General features: G+C 39.2%; 1 protein-coding gene across 3 annotated transcripts in view; it reads right to left on the reverse strand.

Moving 5' to 3' along the window:
• The window catches only part of KLF12 (KLF transcription factor 12), a 225,529-nt gene that overhangs the window by 122,647 nt on the left and 83,020 nt on the right, over positions 1-19,862 (reverse strand). For all 3 annotated transcript variants that reach the window (XM_056487431.1, XM_056487414.1, XM_056487422.1), the window contains exon 3: positions 14,554-14,643. In XM_056487431.1, the coding sequence (XP_056343406.1) occupies positions 14,554-14,643 (90 nt within the window). The remainder of the gene's footprint in view (positions 1-14,553; positions 14,644-19,862) is intronic.

Consider the following 19,862-nt stretch of genomic DNA (forward strand, 5'->3'; position numbering starts at 1 on the left):
ATAAAACTTAACGCAATTGGCAGACAACAGCTGCAAAATAACTGAAAAGAAGTAGTCTACATTTGCCACCACATGGCCATAGGTGTCCCAGAAATCAAAGGATAAACGAGTTAAAAGATGGATTAAACAGTTGTACTGGGAAGAGTTCATTAGTGGCTATTAAATAGCAATGGGCTTAAAATCACCTTAAAAATGCTGTCTGATCCTTATGTTCAAGGAAGGATCACACAACATGGACCTCTTCCATCTTCCCTGTTTTCCTCACCTGTTGGGGATCCTGCTGCTGTGTGTGGCCAAATGGAGCTTTGGATTGACTCACCATGGTGGTTATGAGGACTCTAAATAAATCAGCCTGCTACTGCTACCACTTCACACAGCCAGACTGGAACCATAAACTGCTTTAATGCACAGCATGTTTCACCACATGCCCATGCAACAAAGGTTAAGTGTCAGCTAAGCTTCTTTGTGGATATTACCACTCGATATCATGCCCTGTACTCAGTCAGATGCCATCTGGATACCAATGTAATGAAGTTGTCAAGCATTTAAAAAAAGAGCTGCTCTTAGATTTAAGAAGAGTAGTGAAACACACAGGTTGATGACCGTATTTCAACCATGATTTTTAGACTGAGAAAACATGACACAGGGGTTAATGTAACATAGTAAAGATTAAACCAGATATACTGGATGAAAAGCTGTTTTTTCCTATTAGGGACACAAAGTTAATTTGGACATCATCTAGAGAAGCATTCACCTCACTCCCCAAACAGAGCGACAAAACAAATACCTGGGTCTTGCAAAAGGCACAGACTTCTTATCAGGGCGCAATGAAAGCAGCTGTTTTTCATCTATTAATTCCTTTCTGACTTAGAGGCTGGTTAGCCCAGATAAACTCTCCTCCATACATTCTTCCTTGACAACCGAGCCCAGATAAGGTTCTCCACCTAACATCTGACCAGATTAAGATGTTCTGGGCATTCATGACAAGAGTGCTTCCCTTGGCCCAGCAGAATCCAACTTTTTTTTTTTTTGTCCTTTATGAGCTTTTTGAGAATGACTTCCTCAAGGTCAGACTTGAAGTGGTGGGTAGATGTGAAGTACATGATTTATTTGGGAGCAGATGTACTGTGAATTCAAAATTAGACCAAGCCTTTAACTGAAGCTTGACCAAACTGAATACATTTATCTGAATCTCATATGAAGGGGGCTATTTTGAAAGCTTCAATTTAGCCACTTTTTGCCTAGAGCAAACTGATAAGTGAATTTTAAGAAACATCTCCAAAAATACACAAAGTGCTATAGATAAACAAAATACTGAGAACAAGAAATGCATAATGCGAACAGTCTTAGGCACATACTGAAAACTCTGGCTGCAACTGCTTCAAAACCTTTATTGTGTATGCAACAGTAACAATGTCCAACCAATAACAGTATTATCCATACTGACCACTGAAGGTTAAATGCTGTTCTGAACAAGTACCTTCTGCTATTTGCCAGTGACCTTCATTTTTAAGACATTCCACTAGCAATAGGCAATGTTACATCACTAAAAGTTCGTGTTGGGCGTGTCACTTTCAGATTATAAAGCTTGCCTTCTTTGGATACTTATTAAGATGACAGAATCACATAATGGGTCAGGTTGGAAGGACCACAGTGAGTCATCTGGTCCAACCTTCCCACTCAAGCAGTGTCCAGATGGTTCTTGAATGACACTAACACTTTATTATTGCTCCTTAATAACAACCCCCAAGAAATAAATCTATGACTGTAGATGGAACAGCATTATGTCATGAGCCGTATCTTGAGCTGTGCAGTCTCCAGGTTCTGTGGACAGCTGGAATTGCAGATTCATTACACTGAGAAGAGAGGGTATAAACTGTATGGAGTTCCTTCTTCCTCCAGGTCAATAAGGAAAGGAATCAGTCTTTATGTTTCTCCAGTGTAAACTTCCTAGTGAACTGCTCAGGGGCTTATCTGTCAGGTTTTATAGAAGCAAACAGAAGCCAGGAGGAGAAACCATACCCACTTGTGGAATCTCACTAAGAGATGAACACATCCCATCTGTGAGATACCGGTACTGAAGAAGAAAACATAATGTAGATACAGCTTCCCTCCTTGAAATTACTCTATTTGAAACTATGTAAAACAAAAGACCTCACTGCTGAGGATGCCTTTGCTTTGGGAAATGTCTAGGGATAATCAGCAGGTCGACAAAATAAATAATGACACTCTCACATTATTGCTTTTGTTCAGTCATGCCAGGACAATCTTACTGTTTAGTGTGAGATAATGATGCAAGAAATCTTAAGAGATCTCTGCCACTGCATTTTAATTTATTTTTTGTTTTTGCATGATATGCTCCCAAGACTTCAAGCATACAGATACATCACCCTCATAAATGCCTTGATCCTTCTGTGGCTGCAAATGTTGATATACTCTATTACCAGCAACAGCACAGGTTACACAGAGGTGCTATAAAGGATGAGCCTCAGACAGAGATCTGTGATCTGAGAACTGCTGTTCTTTTCCACATGCAATCTCTCATGCTCATAAAAACAGATTCAAAAACGAAACAAAAAAACCAGCAGAAGATTCCATCAAAGAAAACAGAGTTGTAGGGAAATCTCCACATCACCCTAATAAGTACAGGCTGTGCTATCAGACAGCTCCATTCTTTCATGCTGTGTCACTTAGCTGTCTTCTGCTGGAGTCCAAATGCCTTCCTTGTTCAGTCACTTAGCACCTGCAAACTGCAAAAGCAAAGCCCAGCCTTTCATCCACACGGCATGACTAAGAGCACGAGCCATGAATTAGGGTAGCACATACCCAAACACGTGTTATCAATCTTTCCCTTTCTTGCACACTCTTTCTGCTTTCGGACTACTTCAGCATTAGCCTAACTCCTAAGAAAGCCAAAATTTTGCTGGGTTTTTCACTCCTTCCCTTCAAATTATTTTTATGTCAGACTATCAGGCTGAACTGGCTCACTAAGCAATCCCACAGTCACCAGCAGAGATGGCAGCTGGAAGACTTGGGGAGGGAAAGAGGAGGGGAGGACAAAGAAATGGGACAACCTCTTCAAATGTCTGACCTAGCCTTCACTACAACTAGTAGTAAGGCTACTACTACAAGTAGTATTAAATCTTGTTAAGGTAGGTAACTACTCCTTGCACCCTGTCCAAAAAAGCAGAGGGCATCATTTAAAACAAAAGCACAGAAAGTGGAGATTTGCACGTCCACAACAGAAGGAGAAGGGAATTGAGAGCAGGCAGCAGAGGAGCACAAGCCATCCAACAAGGTGGACAGAAGAGCTATTTGTTCCAGGCCAAGTTGCACAGGGCTTTGAGGAACCCCATCTAGAGAAAGGTATCCCTGCCCACGCCAGGGGGCTGGAACTAAATGTTCTTTCAGGTTCCTTCCAAGCCAAGCCATCCTACAATTCCATGATACCTGGCTATGCCAGGGAACAGCAGTAGCCTAGCTGCAGCAGCTCAGAACTCAGCAGAGGCAAATTTATCCAGAAGTACTCTCTACTAATATGTCTGGCTTCTTCTGATCCCAGAGGTGGCTCATACCACTAAGTGCACAAACCCGCATAGTGGAGTACTCATCTACACAGATCACAGCACAAGCTGAGCACTGCTTTAAGGGCACTGGAGGTAAAGCAACACAAGTGCCTTGCACTACTAAATCCTCCTGCAATAACTGTAGACAAACAAAAAGAAAAATCAACATTTTAGATAAAGTTCCAATGTCTTTTTTTGTTCCTCTTTTTATAAAATCAGGAGGCTATAAAGAGCTACAAACAAAACATGAACAACACACATCCAAGTCTCAGAACACATGGCTTATCAGGGTTTAGAAAGAAGTATTTTTTAAAGGTGCCAGCTCTCTGCAGAGTTTTCACATTGTGTTAGAAGAAATAGGGAAGACAAAAAGTAAATATGCTAGTCAATGATTTAAGGGAACACCCAAAACAGCTACTAGGGGAGACAGACTGGTGAAACCCACATCTGGCTTTCACAGCTGCTGGAGAACCAATTCACAGAGGGCTCAGGTCAGCCCGCAGCACGGGCTCAGGACTGGTACCCATCACCACACCGCAGGCAGACACTTCCCAGATTAGCAGATGGGCACAGCAGGCTCTGGTACAGGGCAGCGGGAAGCTCCGACAGACAGATTGCCAGTGCAGAGTTTCATAGGGGGAATGGTGAAGGTCGATTATCAAAAATGTAACCTTTTGGTTTTGCACAGAGCATGTTTTTCTCTTAAAGTTCCCACTCAGCAGTTATTCATTACCAGTTTCCTCCTGTTAGAAAAATTACTTGGTTGGCATGGCAACATATTCCCACCATGAATTTCTATCACTCTGTTTTCTTTCAGTTACTGAGGACTGAGACCTTCAGTGATCCCTCTTCACCCTTTCACGTCATTATTGCCTACACCATACTCCTTCACATGGGCTTTTATTTAATTGCATTTGGCACCCATGGGTGTGCACAGTCGTGTTCTCTGGCAATGACATTATGCAGAGGAGCTGCAGCTCAGGAACACGCTCAATGTAAACAGCAACTCCTAAACACACCAGAGAAATGTTCAGGGCTTAGTTACTGACCTATGTCATCCATCTTTTAGATGTTAAAGATATTTTCCTTTATTTTAAAATGAGTAAGGCAAAATCATCTAATGCTATTATGTAAATCTTAAACAGAAAGTTAGCTTAACAGAGGATGCATTCCAACTACATTTGCTGATGTAATTTGTACTCACCACTAACTGATGGATAACAACAAAAACATTTATCTTTTTAGAAAGTATATGATTTTAGAAATAATTTGAGTGAAAGCAATGTACATACTAAAAAATTAGTGTACATAATCAACAATAAACACTCTCATATATGCTTCATCCCAGCATTTGATACAAATAAAATTAGTCCATAAAGAATATTTAAAGTTCACTGCTTCACAAAAACTTTCCTTGTTGCCAAAGTACTTCATATTAGCCTAACAGCAGGGTTTAAACAATCGTATCTATATCTAAATCTAATCTATATCTAAACAATTGTATTTATATCTATATCTATCTATCTATGCCTTTTCCATCCCTTCCCTTCTGTATTGGGTTTTCATGAGAACAAGCATAATTTGTAATGTATTACCCAAAATGCAATACATTACTTTGCCTTAAAATCTAAGAACATTTAATGCAATTGATTCCTTCCAATTATTTTAGAGATTGTTAAAGACTTCTGGAGATTATGGTTGCAGTTTCTATAGATTTAAGGTTCCTGCATGGCAGGAACCTGGCCCTGAGTCAGTGCCATGAGTAAGTAACAGAACTCCTTCAGTTCTTAAAAACCAAGCAGAAACTTACATTCTCTGCTGTATGCTTAATATTCAGTACCTTTCTAAAACAAGGCCACAACATGCTTTCTGCTGTGGAACAGTATTTCATACTCTGCATATGTGATTTTCTTTATCAGGTTGGATATTTGGACAAACTTTTTCACTTAAACTGGTGAAGTGTTGGGACAGGATTCCCAGGGAAGTGGCAGTCACCACCCCTGGAACTGTTCAAAACACATGTAAACGTGGCACCTTGAGATACGGTTTAGTGCACTTGGTGGTATCAGGTCAAAGACTGGACTTGATCATGGAAGTCTTTTCCAACCTTAATGATTCTATGACACTTTGAGTCCCATTTTATTTCTTTTAGCTTGGGGTTTGCAGGCAAACTGGCAAATACCAATTCAACAGAAGCTGCAAGTGTGTCTCCATAGCCCATTTAAAGCTACCAAATTTCTAGAGCAGGCAGTTATTGTACTGTTTACCCTTTAAGAAATACTTGTTCTTCTTTGTACTTAAGTACTTCCCCAGCAGGATACAGAACAAGAGTAAAATAAACATTAAAAAGACAACTTTTAAGACAACCTCCAACAGAAAAAAGGCTAACAGAACATCAATGAACAAGAGAAAAGTACAAGTAATCTTTTCTCATAAGGAACAGCAGGGATTAAAATTATTTTTGTATTTTCATAACATAATGGCATTTGTCTCATGATGCTGAAGTGTTTGCAATACCGTAAATTATTGAGTTATATTGGCTTATTCTTATTTTTCTTAGGCTATCTACTATATAATAAAGATATAGTAACAATGCACATTTACACAATACTTCTCACTTCAAGAGTCCTTAAAGAAATAAAGTATAGTAATTACCAAACTGAGAGCCAGAAAGAGAGAAGATTTCACTTTACCCAAGTCAAAACAAAGGAAAAGGAAAAGAGCCCAATCACTTCTACCTCATTGCTACTTTGAACACACCAACATGCCCTGGTGAGCACAACACAGACTGTCATAATGAACTGACTACTCTAATGAGCATTAAAACAAACAAAAAAATTCCATTAAACTCATCTGTGAGTAAAACAAAATGAAACCTAATGACTAACTTTTCTCCTAGATTAATAACTTAAAGATTTTGTGATTAACAATTATTTCACAGAGACATTTCAATGGGAAGCATTTTTACTCAAGAGCTCTAGACTACAAAAGTTACCATGCATCAGCAGCCTGCACTACCCATGCATATATATAATCATAGACAGAGGCAAATGAGAGGTAATTCAAGGTAGCTTTATTTTAAGAAAAGCAGGATTACCTAACAACTCACCTTCCTCAGTTTCTTAATAGGAACAGAGGGGTTATGTACACTTGCAACCTATTGAATTTCACTGCCATTGCAACCTCAATTAAACTTTAGATGTTCAATCAGGGCAGATGAGAGGAGTAACAGCTTTTCATATGTCAATAACAGTTTCACACATGAAGTCTAAAATGCTCACTGCTGTATCTTAGGATTCCACTGCACTGTGACATGAAACAGCACAGACCTGTGACAGTTTCAATGCAGAGGTACAACAGAACTTTAGAATACATTGCTGTGTACCAGCTGATATATGGCATGCTCTGAGCTCCCATGACTACTGTGTTAATACCCTTCTGGTACGATGCATAAAAGCAGAAGTCTGTACCTCACTGGTTCCTCAATTAGGTTTGCAAACTCAATCAAAATTACAGCTACACTGTCAATACTGGATTCCCCAAAGAGAAGGAAATGGAGCACACAGGAGTGTCATGGGAACTTGGATTATCAGGGAAAGTTATATTAATTGTAGATATCTGAACGGTTAAAATCTTTCTTATGCTTTTTTTTTAAACCATTTTCAACAAGTTCTTTAGTGCAGTAATGGAAATGCTGACTTTTCACATCTTGAAAAAAAATAACTCTATTTTCAACCCACAATGTAGATTTAGGAATCCACAGTAACTGACAGATATACAGCTTGTATATATCATACTTGTTTTTCTTTATGCCCAGCTTCTCAGCTGAATGTATCTTCCAGGAGATTCCCATCATAAGCTCTGGTAGCAGAGCAAGCTGAGAGGTCGTATGTCATCAAAAAAGCAAACTGGCTTGAAGGTGAGCTCTCAAAATAGTTGACTGGGGATAGAAGGGAACCAAACTATAATCTTGCAATGAACTTCAGCACTATGCTCCAATCAAAGAGTCAGTTTTTCTTCTCCCAAAGGCAACATTATTTTTCAAATCCATTTAAGCATATAAACCTTAGAAATTCATGTATCTAACATATGATATATTCTGTTACTGTATTTTTGCTATGATACTGTAACAATATTAAGGTATGTTAGTTTCTGGGTAACATGCCACATTCTCTATGAAACTTTCTCCAGTCTTGGCAGATAAAGTACTATCCTTTTCCTTTACTATATAGTTCTTCATAAAATTCTAAATTTCTTCTAATTGAAACCATCTTATTGCTGCCCTTCTATTACTATAGACACAGGAAATCTCTTTTGGGCACAGCACTGTTGTCTAAACTCAAGCTGTTTGGAGCAGAGATCTTCCTCTCCTTTATACTTGCTGCTGAATTCCTAATAAGCACAGTCACTAATATCTGAAGAACACCATTAGAAGACTGTCTAAACTTCTGAGTAACTAAACCTAGATAGCTTGGGACCACCCTTTATTGGTACAACACCTCACACAACTAAGTTTTCACCCACAAGTGAAAATCTCCTTGTTAATACCATACATACAACAAACAATATCAAACAGAATAAGGAGCACATTCCCTGCTGTTCTCTGCAACAGTAAACTTAGCTGCCTAGGAAAGGAAAGCAATGGCAGACAGTGGTCAGCAAATTAAGTCTCAGAGGACCTGGGATACTTTACTTAGTGTGAATTTCAGACAGCATCATACATCTTACAATTCCACCTGCATTTTTAGTCTGCAATCTTGGTTAACTTGGCAAAAAGACTGTCTGACAAGTGTGCTGAACTGGTTAAGCTATCATTTCCTGTTAGTCTTAAATCTATTACCTTTCTATTACATTTCTGGATCTGATCCCTGGAGAAGAAAAAAAGAAACAAAAAAACAATCAAGAAAACCATACCTTCATCCATGATAAAACCCCTTGGCTCTCTACACAGGACCCGACTTCAAAAGGAATAAGGAACAGGAAACACTGAAAAGATTCCATGTTTGATAATGCAGCAGTGCAGAGACATGCCAAAAGTGGGCAGCTGGGGTCCCAGAAGCAGTAAGGATGTCTCAGGATGTAGTTCCAGATACAGGTCACCAGCTCTAATCAAAAGCAGCACCCATAATCTTTTTCCCACTCTCCCCATCTTCATACAATAGAGGATATCCATGACTCCACATGCAAGTATGACTTGCAGGACACACACAACCATTCCCTTTCTCCCTCTGGGTAAGTTTTTCCTGGAGCAGTAATCAGCTGACCCTACGCTTCCCAATGTCATTGAATCACTGGCAATGGATTGAGCAAGAACGCCAGGATGACAGTAAATATGTGGGAGATGGCTACCTTTTTCTTTATGCAAGCTTCCACTCAACATGAAACAGCACCTGCAGGACTCATCAGCTTGTGATGCTTGATTTGACTTAATTACTCTAACTGACATAACCCTTCTGGGATGTGTCTTTCACCTTTCTGGGCTGCAAGCACAACCTTCAGCAGTGCTCAGGAAATACAGTGTATCCCCTTAGGTACATCTCATAGGGCTTTGCATCATGCCCTGCAGGTTAGGTCCTTACTGGATCTGGAGTCACATCCTGACCTCTTTCTGAAGACTATTCTACATTTAAGGCATTGTAAAGCAACCAATTAATTGTACCAGCTGTGATTCTAACACCTCATAATGCCGTGAGTGATGCCAATTGCAAGGTGAAGAAAACCAACAGAGAGTAAGAAGGGTTTTCTTTGCAGAAGACATTGATGCATGTGCACTGTCCATACACAACTTGTTTCCCCAAATCAGTCATGCTAAACATTAAGTAATTCAGAAAACAAATAAGTAATTGAATGAAGCAGAAACTCACAAATGACAATAGCAAATATCAGAAGTGCTCTTTCTTCTACTAATACAAAGAATGTACCCAAGCTGAATGAATCACCCCAAAACAGCTCCCCATACAGTCATGGAGCAAGCTTTGTTACTGAGACTACTCTCACAACTGAACAGTATTTTTGGAGATCTTTAAAAACAAAAGGTTTATTTCAGTATTACCCAGGCTGAGGTAAAACATGTTTATGTATATAACAACATAAGGATGGATAGCATTCTTCAGATATGAGTGAAGATAATTTGGCTGGCTATGAAAGACAGAACAATAGTGGCTTGTTAAAGGGTTCTGTCATTTTAATAATTTCTTTTCATAATTCAGTCATGATAAGTGGTTCAAATGGAGACAGATCAAAAAGAATTAGGAGGCGAATTCAGAGTAAGATATATAATCCTCCAGTGATGATTTGAGAGGACAAAATGCAGGCAAAGGAACAGATGAGACTGCAGATCTGGAAACAAAAAGACTGATGAAAATTAGCAGTTCATCATTCTCTGTATTTGAAGATTGGTTGTGGGACATTAAGTCCCACATTTATATCTCCTTTTAACAACAGCTTACAGCCCAACTCAGCAAGTACTTGAAAAAGTGCAACTGAACACTAAGTTGCACGCATTTACCAATTTTTAGAAACTGAGCCACATTCTGCAATGACTAGCAGGACTTTCAAACTTCACAATGAAACGAGTCAATACTATTCATCCTAACTTCTCAACAGTAGCCACCAGCTAATAAATTTTCCACCCAGTCTCCATTACCAATACATTAATCCAGCTTCCATGCATTTTTACAACAAGAAGTATTACTTCTAGAATAGTTTTTGGCACAGATAAAGAATGAAGATTTTTTTTTTTTCCTGCTGAAGTACCCCACCTTCAGCCTCATGGGGAGCGGCCACCTTCTTCATGTCCTTTTTTGAAGCTGGTAACTGAGAAAGATTTCACTGTAGCCCAGAATATCTAAAGTTGTAGGTCACTGGAGGATATTAAATGATAAGCAAATTCATATTTATAAAGTAATTCTCCCAATTTATTAGCAATGCTAGCTCCTGTTCCACAGTAGGGGAGATAATAATGACGCCTTGTTAAAGGGCGATGCGATATCTTTTATGTAATGTCTTTTTTTCATTTGTGATAAAGTCATTAAAGCAGCACTGTGTCTTCCTGAAGCCTCAAACAATAGACTATTAAATCTCCTGTGCAAAATTAAGGACAGTAGCTCACTGGAAAAATAAGCATGTGTTCTTGCTAATGCTGATGGCCTTCTTAAAATCATTAAACTTCTCTAAATTTGTGACAATAAAACAATGCAGAACTGTTTTAACTTTTTCCAAAGCAAAGAGAAAATCCATTTCCCTTGTAAATACCTCTTTGTTCCAAATCTGACTAGAAACCTCTGTTTCATAAGACGTGCCTTCCTTATGGACTGCCTAAATCCTATTCTCCCACAATGACCTAACTTGAACTCAGTGTCTTAAATCTGGGTTGGTAAAGGTTTGTCTTCACTACACCAACACAGGCTGCACTTCCAGAGTCCTGCTCACCTCTTCTGCAGTCACAGGCTCCAAGGATCTAGTGCATGGGGCAGAGCTGATATCAGCTAGAGACAGGGCTGCTTTGCAGCTGGGAATACCTCAAACAGCTTCATTCTTCCAGGGCTACCCCAAAATCTCAGCTGGACTACACTTTCTCTGCTTACTGCTTTTGCATTTTAAATTCACCTTCACTCACTCTAGATAAGTAACACTTGTACAGTGTAAGGACTGAGATACTACTACTTAAGAAAACTTCTTAAAACCTTTTCAGCAGTATCAGACCAGGTTTGGAGAGAGCATGCAAATACGGCAAAAGGCACGGAGGAATCATGAAACAAAACAAAACATGAACACAAAGTTAAAAGATCTTGGAGCTCACGCAAAATGATAGAGAAGAACCTTACATTACACTTAGCCTCTTTTGCAACAAGACTGAAGTCTGCAAATTAAAATAAACAAGAGAATAGAAAGGGTTGGTTGCCTAACTTTGTATCCAAATACAGCAAGAAATGCTAGTATCTGCTCTGTCCTGGTTCTCATATACCTCATGCATGACTTCTACTACCACCATACAGAGTCAAGAGACACCCTGGTGAAGACCAAGTTGCCCAGAGGAGTACAGGGAAGATGAATTTCTTATGAATAAAATGCACATGGCCACATAGTGCATTTTTTCACCACAACTGTAGGTTACAAAAAGTGAAAAAGTAACTCAAGGTTAAAAGCTGGTGCTGTTCATATAAAAACTTTTTTTTCTCCAACTGTACTTTCATTTTGGTGCTGTAGGTGGGAATGTTCCTTCTTTCTTAGCTTTTTTTACTTCTATATTGTCAAGTTCTTGGAATAATCTTGGTAGCATTGACCTTACCAAGAATGCTAAGCTGGGTATTTTCTACTTCTTTAGTCAACAGGTCAAGGGGAGCACCAGCTGGGTGTGCAACACAGTCCTGCATTCATAAATAGCCAGACAATACCCAAACTCCCCCAGTAAGGTCCTGTCTGTGAAGCCCACCTCGGAGGCCATGAATCACAAGATGAGTTAACCAAGGCACAACTACTGAGAAAATACTTTTTCTGGATGACATATTCATGTGTCCTGCAGAAAAGCACTCAATATTCCTGCAAGGAATAGGCACATATCCTTAAAATATTCTTTAAAATCAAGAAGATGTTTATGTGAAATAAGGGCTCAGACTTAAATAGGAGACAACTCAAAGTGGTGTTGTAGCCCTTCTAAGACAATAGTACCCTAAAGCCTCATGGGCAAAGCATGACAACTCAGTGTTCTCTGGTCTGATAGAGCAATGCTCATTATCCTGGTCAAGGACCACCAGTGCTTCCAGACCCTGTTGGTTTCACTCCTCCACAATTGATACTGCCTTCATGATTCTCCAATCACAGATGAATTATTTTTTTTTCATAACCCTTAACCCTTAAACATGTCTCACTTTTGCCCTTGCAAACCTAGAGCCCGCAGCTGATACCAAGCCAGAATAGCAAAAAAACCAAATTTCTTTGCCTGGGTTTTGGAAGTTTGTCTGGTGTTTAGCTCCTAAATGACAAAGTCTTGGACATTACGCTCAGAAGATTCAAAATGTCATCTTAGTTCCCCAAGTTTAAAGTAGAAGCCACATCTCCCAGTACACACATATGCTGCGATGGAGATGCAACTCCAGGGACTTTGTGTACTGTAACAACACAGACAGACACCAAAATTTCAAACTCCTACTGCTTGGATCACACTTCAGTTCCCACTCCATGCTTCCCAATTATGATATCCATCTTCCCAAATAGCTCCACATGCTGAACTTGGTAATCACATCCTTTAAACACTTGTCCCTGTTATGTATACCAACACCTACATATTCAGAGCAGTCTCCGAAGTACATGCCAAACATCTGTTTCAACCAGCTCTCTTTAGAGTTTAAGCTGTTTGCTGGAAAACTGCCATCCTAATGGCCAGCTCCTCTGTTAGTGAACTGGAGAATTCATTTTGTATTTATTGATTGTTCCCTAATGAAGAATCATAAAGGTGCCAGAGACTCTTGACCAGACACTACTTAATTAGTACCAAAGTGCATAAAATTCCAAATCAAATGAGCTCTTTGTCCAATGGCTCAGTCACTGGGGGAAAAACGACATCACTTTCTGCTTATACAGGAGTCCATAAAATTTTATTAAAAAACTCTAAGGAAATTAAAAAATTATATAGATCATTCATTTCCTCCCAGTTCTTAAGACACCAAGTAGGTCTTCCAGTATCAACCCATGCTTCGTTATAGGAAGTACTCTTCATAAAGGACCCAGCAAAATGTATCATGCACAGAATTTATTTTAAACTGAACAAAGGCAAATGCCAATGGAACCTTTGTCTTCTGTACACTATAGAGAAACGTTTCTGTTACACACAAAGACATAATGCAAAGCATTCAGAAGGTATTAAAAATGAATGGATCTGTCTTTTCATCATAGTGGCTCATACAATAACTCAGTTTTTACATTCACACAAACTACGTTGTATTGGAGTAATTTCTGAGGGTACTTGCTCTCAAGAAGGCAGAGGTGAGCAAGAACTCAATTAAATGCCAACCTTTTTCTTCCTCTCAAACTTAAAGCCTCAAAAATACGCTGAATAACTGCTATTTTCTTGCAAGTATTTCAAATTAAGTCATCCTGAAAGTTAATTCTCTCTCTTCCGTATCATTTAAATTCTCAATTAAATAACTGAGAAAATAGCAGAAAGGGAAAAAAGCCAAGCAACAGAATCAGGCAAAAGCCCATCCCTACAAGGCAATAGCATTGCTGCTTATTGAAGACAGCAGTCCTCAGATGAGTAAACTGGCTTAGATTCTTTGGAATAACATATGATATACACAAGGAAACAAAGTTTCACGATAACAAAAAATCCATTAAATACAGATACCCTTGCTGTACTCTACAATCATTGATACCACATATGCAAGAAAATACCCTCCCATCTTCCTAAAAACTATCACTCCAACACCAAGTTCTGCAAAAAACCCAAAATCTAATTCATGCTCTGTCCTGTACTCAGCAGTTGACACGATACCAGCTTTAGTCCTCTTATCTTAATGATAAACAAGGACATTTCACCAGAGAGAATAGATTTCTACAAACAGAAAATGGAATAGGACGAGCATATAAATGATGAAACAATCACGGTAAGGCAAATATCCCTAGAAGGCAGAGAAGCAAACATACATACATATATATATATATATATGGACTTCCCAGACGTGAATTCGGCTTCCTTAACTGAAATCTATTCATTTTTCCTTTTTTTTTTATTAAACTGCACCTTTTTTAACAGGTGTAAAACTACACCAACAGCATCTCAGCTACCCCAGATGATTTCAATAAGTCTTCTGCAGAGTTTTGTTCTGTGCTCCCAGCAGATCAGACTAGATGATCACAAGTCCCAAGAAAATATGCTCCAGAACAGTGGAAATAAAGAAAAACATAGAAAAGAAAATGGGAGGGACAGCTAACCACAGAGAAGCTGGGGAAGGGTTACCAGAGTGAGGTCACACAAGCCTCTGCTTACCCCTTGCTCGGATTCCAGCAGCTCTGTTTTGACTCTGACTGCCGGCATCCCATCAAGCATTAACATTCTGTTCTCAAAGGCGCTGATGTCCTAAGGCAAAAAAGGACAAGGTTAATCAAAAAATTATGAAAAAAACCACTTGTTTCAATTCACTGGTTTAAGTTCTATGGTACTGCAGAAGTGTGTTTCATTCAGCGGAAATGAAGTTAACGAGGAGGATGTAATAGTGATTTCAAGGAGTAGCTGCCAAGTTACTACTTCTGCTAAAACAGTAAATCACACTTTCAGTTATCCTTAAAAGAGAACTAAGTCTTTGTAAGTAACTAGGAAAAATCATCTCAATTGCTATTTTGTAATTTGAAATTAGTTATACAGGTACATGTATATGAATTCCTTGCTTTAGAACTAAAAAGGAAAGCAGTGGTGTCAAACAGTTTGAAGGTTTTGGCAGTATGCTTAGGTAGAGTTGATTTCAGTCAAAACATTTATACTTCTGGTAGACAAAGCATAGGCTCATATGGAGAGAAGTCACACTGAAGGCCTGTACCCATACACATTATAAATTAACACACAATTGCTCAAACTTCTTATCATTGTCTTATAAAGTTATCAACATTGTGACAATCTCCACACACCTCTGAGATGAGAGATAAAAAAGCAAGTTAAAAACATGCACTGTCCATGTCATGATGGGCACTATACGCCAAGAGCTTCAAGCTGAAGAATGATTTGCAGAACTGTGCTTCCCTGAATCAACATTCCTACAGTTACTGGAGCAGTTTATAAGGACATCAAAAACAACCTCTTGTGCCTTCTATTCAAACAGTACCTCAACCTGAATTCAACTTTCTTCTCCAACCAAGGCTCAGGGCTGGTGTTTGAAAGCATGTGTCTTCAGCTGCCATTTATTTTTGACAACATGGAGAGAATAAAAAACGTTTTATCCTTCAAGCTAGAATGTGACCTACAAATCCAGACACCTTGATCAGTGCTACAGAAATACAGACATCCCACCCATTTTTCAAATAATGTAACTGGAGCACACATCACTTAAAAGTGACTCATTCATAGTCAGTTATTAATCTACACCCATTTAGAAGGCTCTAGACTGAAAACTCACCTCTGCTCTAGTACCTTGCAGTCCTCAGTAATTGCATGAGAATGGAAAAAAACATTTTCCCTATGTTTCACAGGCAGCAGATCCATTCAGCGCTATGTGGTGCCATTATTCATAAGGAATTCATTCATAGCCCTGTTTCTTATCATGGTTGCTTCAGTGGAATTTTAAGGAAAAAGGCCCATCTGAAAGGAGCTTTCAAAATATGTTCTAAAAACTTAAACTACTTTTAACATTTTCTTTTTTCTCCAACTGATATACCTCATCCCAGGATCTCCACTTTCCAGGATATAAATACTGCAGAAACTGTTCATTTTTGTATACTCCCTTATTGTAATTTAAAGAACATGTTGAAAAGCAGGGAAACTGATATGGCTGTGCTCCAACATGGTGCCAAAAGCAGAGCTAATGACCTGCTTAAAATCCCTGTCACCCTCACTTTGAGCCCTGTGTATTTCAGCACCCAGAGCTGTGGTTACTACAGGACAGGAAGAAACTTGACAGTGAAGCAGACAAGCAAGTGCAATCTCTATTTCCTTTAAAAGTAGATCCAGATAATTCATAAAAAGATCTAAAAGCTTAGAGTTATAAAATTTCAGATTGAACAAGTAATTTTCAGCAGGACACCTCTGCATTCAAATATGTAAGAATGAAAACCAGCCAAGCTATTGAGATGTCTCAGTCCATGCTATGCTACTGCTGTGCATCTAGTGTACTTTCAATGCTTGACACAACAGAAAAGGGAAAAAACTAAGTTTCTCCTATGTTTGCTGAGCAAATTATTTTGTGCACCTTGATCTTTATCCAGTTTTTGAGGCATGAGTTGGAAAAAATGCAGAAAGGGTCTCTGAAGCCACAAAGAAGCTGGATGAAATTGTGCATGGCTTTATATCTTTCTCCCCAGCAAGGGCAGTGCACTGTTTACATATTAGCAGCAGATCTCAGGTGTCACTGAGCCCCATCAGTTTGGATGTGGTTTGAGGTAAAGAAGGAGCAGGAGCCAGCGTGGCATTCCTGGCTCCCCCAGTGCCTATTTTGCAAGTTGAGAGATCCCTCTGCTTTCTTGATTTATAGGCAGCACAGTTGAATTTTACAACAAGATCAGAAATACACCATCATCAAACATCCCTTAGGCTGTTTAGCCCATAGACAAAGAAGGATGAACTGATGCTGCATCGTGTCCCTGAGGAAGTTTTGCCCGCCTGAGCAAAGGGACAAGCTGGCTTACACAGGAGGCACAGGCAGAAGGAGGGGGGAAGACAAAGCACCACGGAGGAAAGGCAGGTTTAATGAACTGTTAGAATCTGATTAGAGGCTAATGTCCCTTTTAGTGCTTTGTACCAATTTACAGCTGATATACTTGAACCATTTTTCCCCACTGGCTGTGATAAACTCATTAGTTTTAAAAATGCAAGCTAAACAGAGCCTTTGAAGTTTAAAACTGATAAATCATGAAAACCTGACTAGTTCATGTACCATTTAACACATTTACATTTAACTAAATTTTTGTAGTGTTCGCTTCCCCTTTTGTTCTCCAAAAATCTTATTTCTTAAAAGCAACCTTTCGAGTGCTTGTCTGAAGAGCAAACATTCTGTCTGTGAACAGCTCTGGGTTTTGGATAATTTATAATTCACAGGAGCAATAACCACAGGAGTAAATTATTTCCAAACTATTTGATCTCTTCTGCATTTATACCTTGAAGTATGTTGTGTTACACATCCAAACTGAGTTCCTCCAGGAGCCTCCAAGGTCAGACAAGCAGATGGAGCAGCCACAGCGGAGTGAGGCCAGGCTGCTCCAGTGGCCACATTAACTGATGAGACTCATGAGACACACCAGCAGAGATGGCTGATGTGATGTATAGAGCCAATGCATTATTCAGCCCACTCAACTGCCCTCATTAACCGTGGTAGCTAACTTGCAGCCCCCAAAACCGCTCAGGTGAAGAGTACCTTAATTTGTGTGACAATCCTTCCTTTCCTAGTCTCCCACCTCAACCCTCCTGGAGGACTTTCCCACCTTGGTAAAGCGCACAGCAGATGCAGGTCCTAAACTGGGCATACAGTCAAGCCAAACAGTGCATGACCTTACCAAAACATCTGTTCTTTTGGATGAGTAACTCATCCTAAAAGAGGTAATGCTCTCTTTCTCAGTGCTATCCACTGAAACCTGACACTAATCACTTTTGGACATTTATTCCCTTGAAATATTAATTAAAAACACAAATCATACCCAGGTCCGTATGGGCAACTGCTATTACAGCAGTTGTTACACAAGACAGATAAGCTTTCAAGCCTACAAGCTCTTCACAGAAGCTGTGGAAGTCAGTTAATACCCAGACTCTCCCCATTCCTAAAAGGCCTACATTTTCAGCACAGAACCTCTACAACCATCATTGGCATTTTTTTCATGAGGAAGGCTTTCCATTGTAATTTTTAATCAAATTATCTTTCACTACTGTAGAGCAAGAAAAAAATCCCAAATCTCATTATCTCCTCCTCATATAAACCCCCTCAGCACCCTGTATTGTTTATTTAATTGTGAATTACACTATTATGACATTTGCCATCGATGAGAAGTGCTAAGGTTTTGTAGCCAAGTTTTTTATTTGGCCAAGTCATACATTTTGAGAATCACACTGCAAACTTTAAACAATCAGAGAGGATCTGATGCCACAACTGACCTCCTGTTCTGAGATACTACTTAAGACACCTCTAAAGCCCCTCATAATTTCTTCTAAGCATAAGATGACAAAAAGCAGACATGCTCACCCCACATCATAGTTGTCTCTCCCACTCTCCAAGATTTTCACACCTAGCTGCTCAGTACTAAAGCACCACCCCTCAGGCTCTATCCCAGGCAACCCCAGGAAGAAATCAGTGAGCTCAGGCTTCAGAGCAGTCAAATTTCCTCCACGAACTGACAAACATTTACATTGCAGTGAAAGAAAGTCTCATCCTCTTGTTTCACTCATGAGCACACAAGCAATACAGAGGCAAGGCAGATGATGTTTGCTACTGCCACCAATGAAAGGTTTAATCTCACTGAAGAGCTGCACACTGGTAGAGACACTAATGGTTCTGCTTTTTTCCACGGTGACCTAAGAGGTCCAGCTGACAATTCAGGTCTTCAAACTCTGGTGGACTTGACCTTAGCCATCTACCATATGTCCACCCAAGCCACTGCTGCATTTCTCCTCTCTCTCAACAGCATAAGAGAACAGCACACAAGAAAGCTTAGGAGATGAGATAAAGACAAAAAAATCAGTTATGGGGTACTGACACATGCAATATGGACTTGATTTAGGGACAATTAATTTATTGCCAATAAAGTTGGATGGTAAGAAACAAAGACCAAAACTAAGCACCTGCACCCCCAGCTTCCTTCTTGCCCAGGCCTAGCTTAATTCCAAACTTTTCTTTGCTTTTCTGTACAAACTTAACTTCTAACATGACACACTGTCATTTTGAGAAACAAAGTATCAGCTGGGGGAAGAGCAGTCTCAAATTCACCATTCAAGCTACAGTAGAAAGTTTCAAGCTTAAGGGGAGTACATTTGAACAGCCAAGAGCCGTGAAAAACCTTCAGGCAGTGCTTTTGTCCCGAATCTATAAGACAAAACTTCCCCTGCCTCATCTTCTAGCTCTTTTTACATAAGTTTTCAGTACCTGTAATAATTTTTTAATTCATCATTATATTCTTGGGGTAATTTTTGTTGTAACAATGCTCTTGATAGTTGATAAACACAAGGTTTTAAGTCTTGCTTTTATATATAGATATCTTAGAAACATCACTGAACTAACCATGAAGTAACCTATGCCAGTTATATCCCCTATAAATAAGATTACCTTGTTGATTTTTCTGAACACTTATACCCAAATTCATATTATTCTCTTTGCTTACATTACTACACTAAAGTTATTCATCAGTCAAAACAAGAGTCAGCATAACAAATCACGACAAAAAATGTGAAGTGATCCACTCAACGTAAAGTAGAACTTTTTAATGGTGTGACTAGGTATGTTTTTAAAAATGTGAAATTGTCTTTTTCTCTTAGTTTCAAGGGATAATAGAAGAATTAAGGATTACCATCTCTTATCAAATGTAACAATCTTCACAGAGAGAGGAAGGCAAGGAAACCTGTCAACTAACTCAGTTTTCTGAAGACCTTTATACACCATACAATGAGAT

Source organism: Oenanthe melanoleuca, chromosome 1 (genome assembly GCF_029582105.1).
Source record: "Oenanthe melanoleuca isolate GR-GAL-2019-014 chromosome 1, OMel1.0, whole genome shotgun sequence".
Classification (NCBI taxonomy): Eukaryota; Metazoa; Chordata; class Aves; order Passeriformes; family Muscicapidae; genus Oenanthe; species Oenanthe melanoleuca.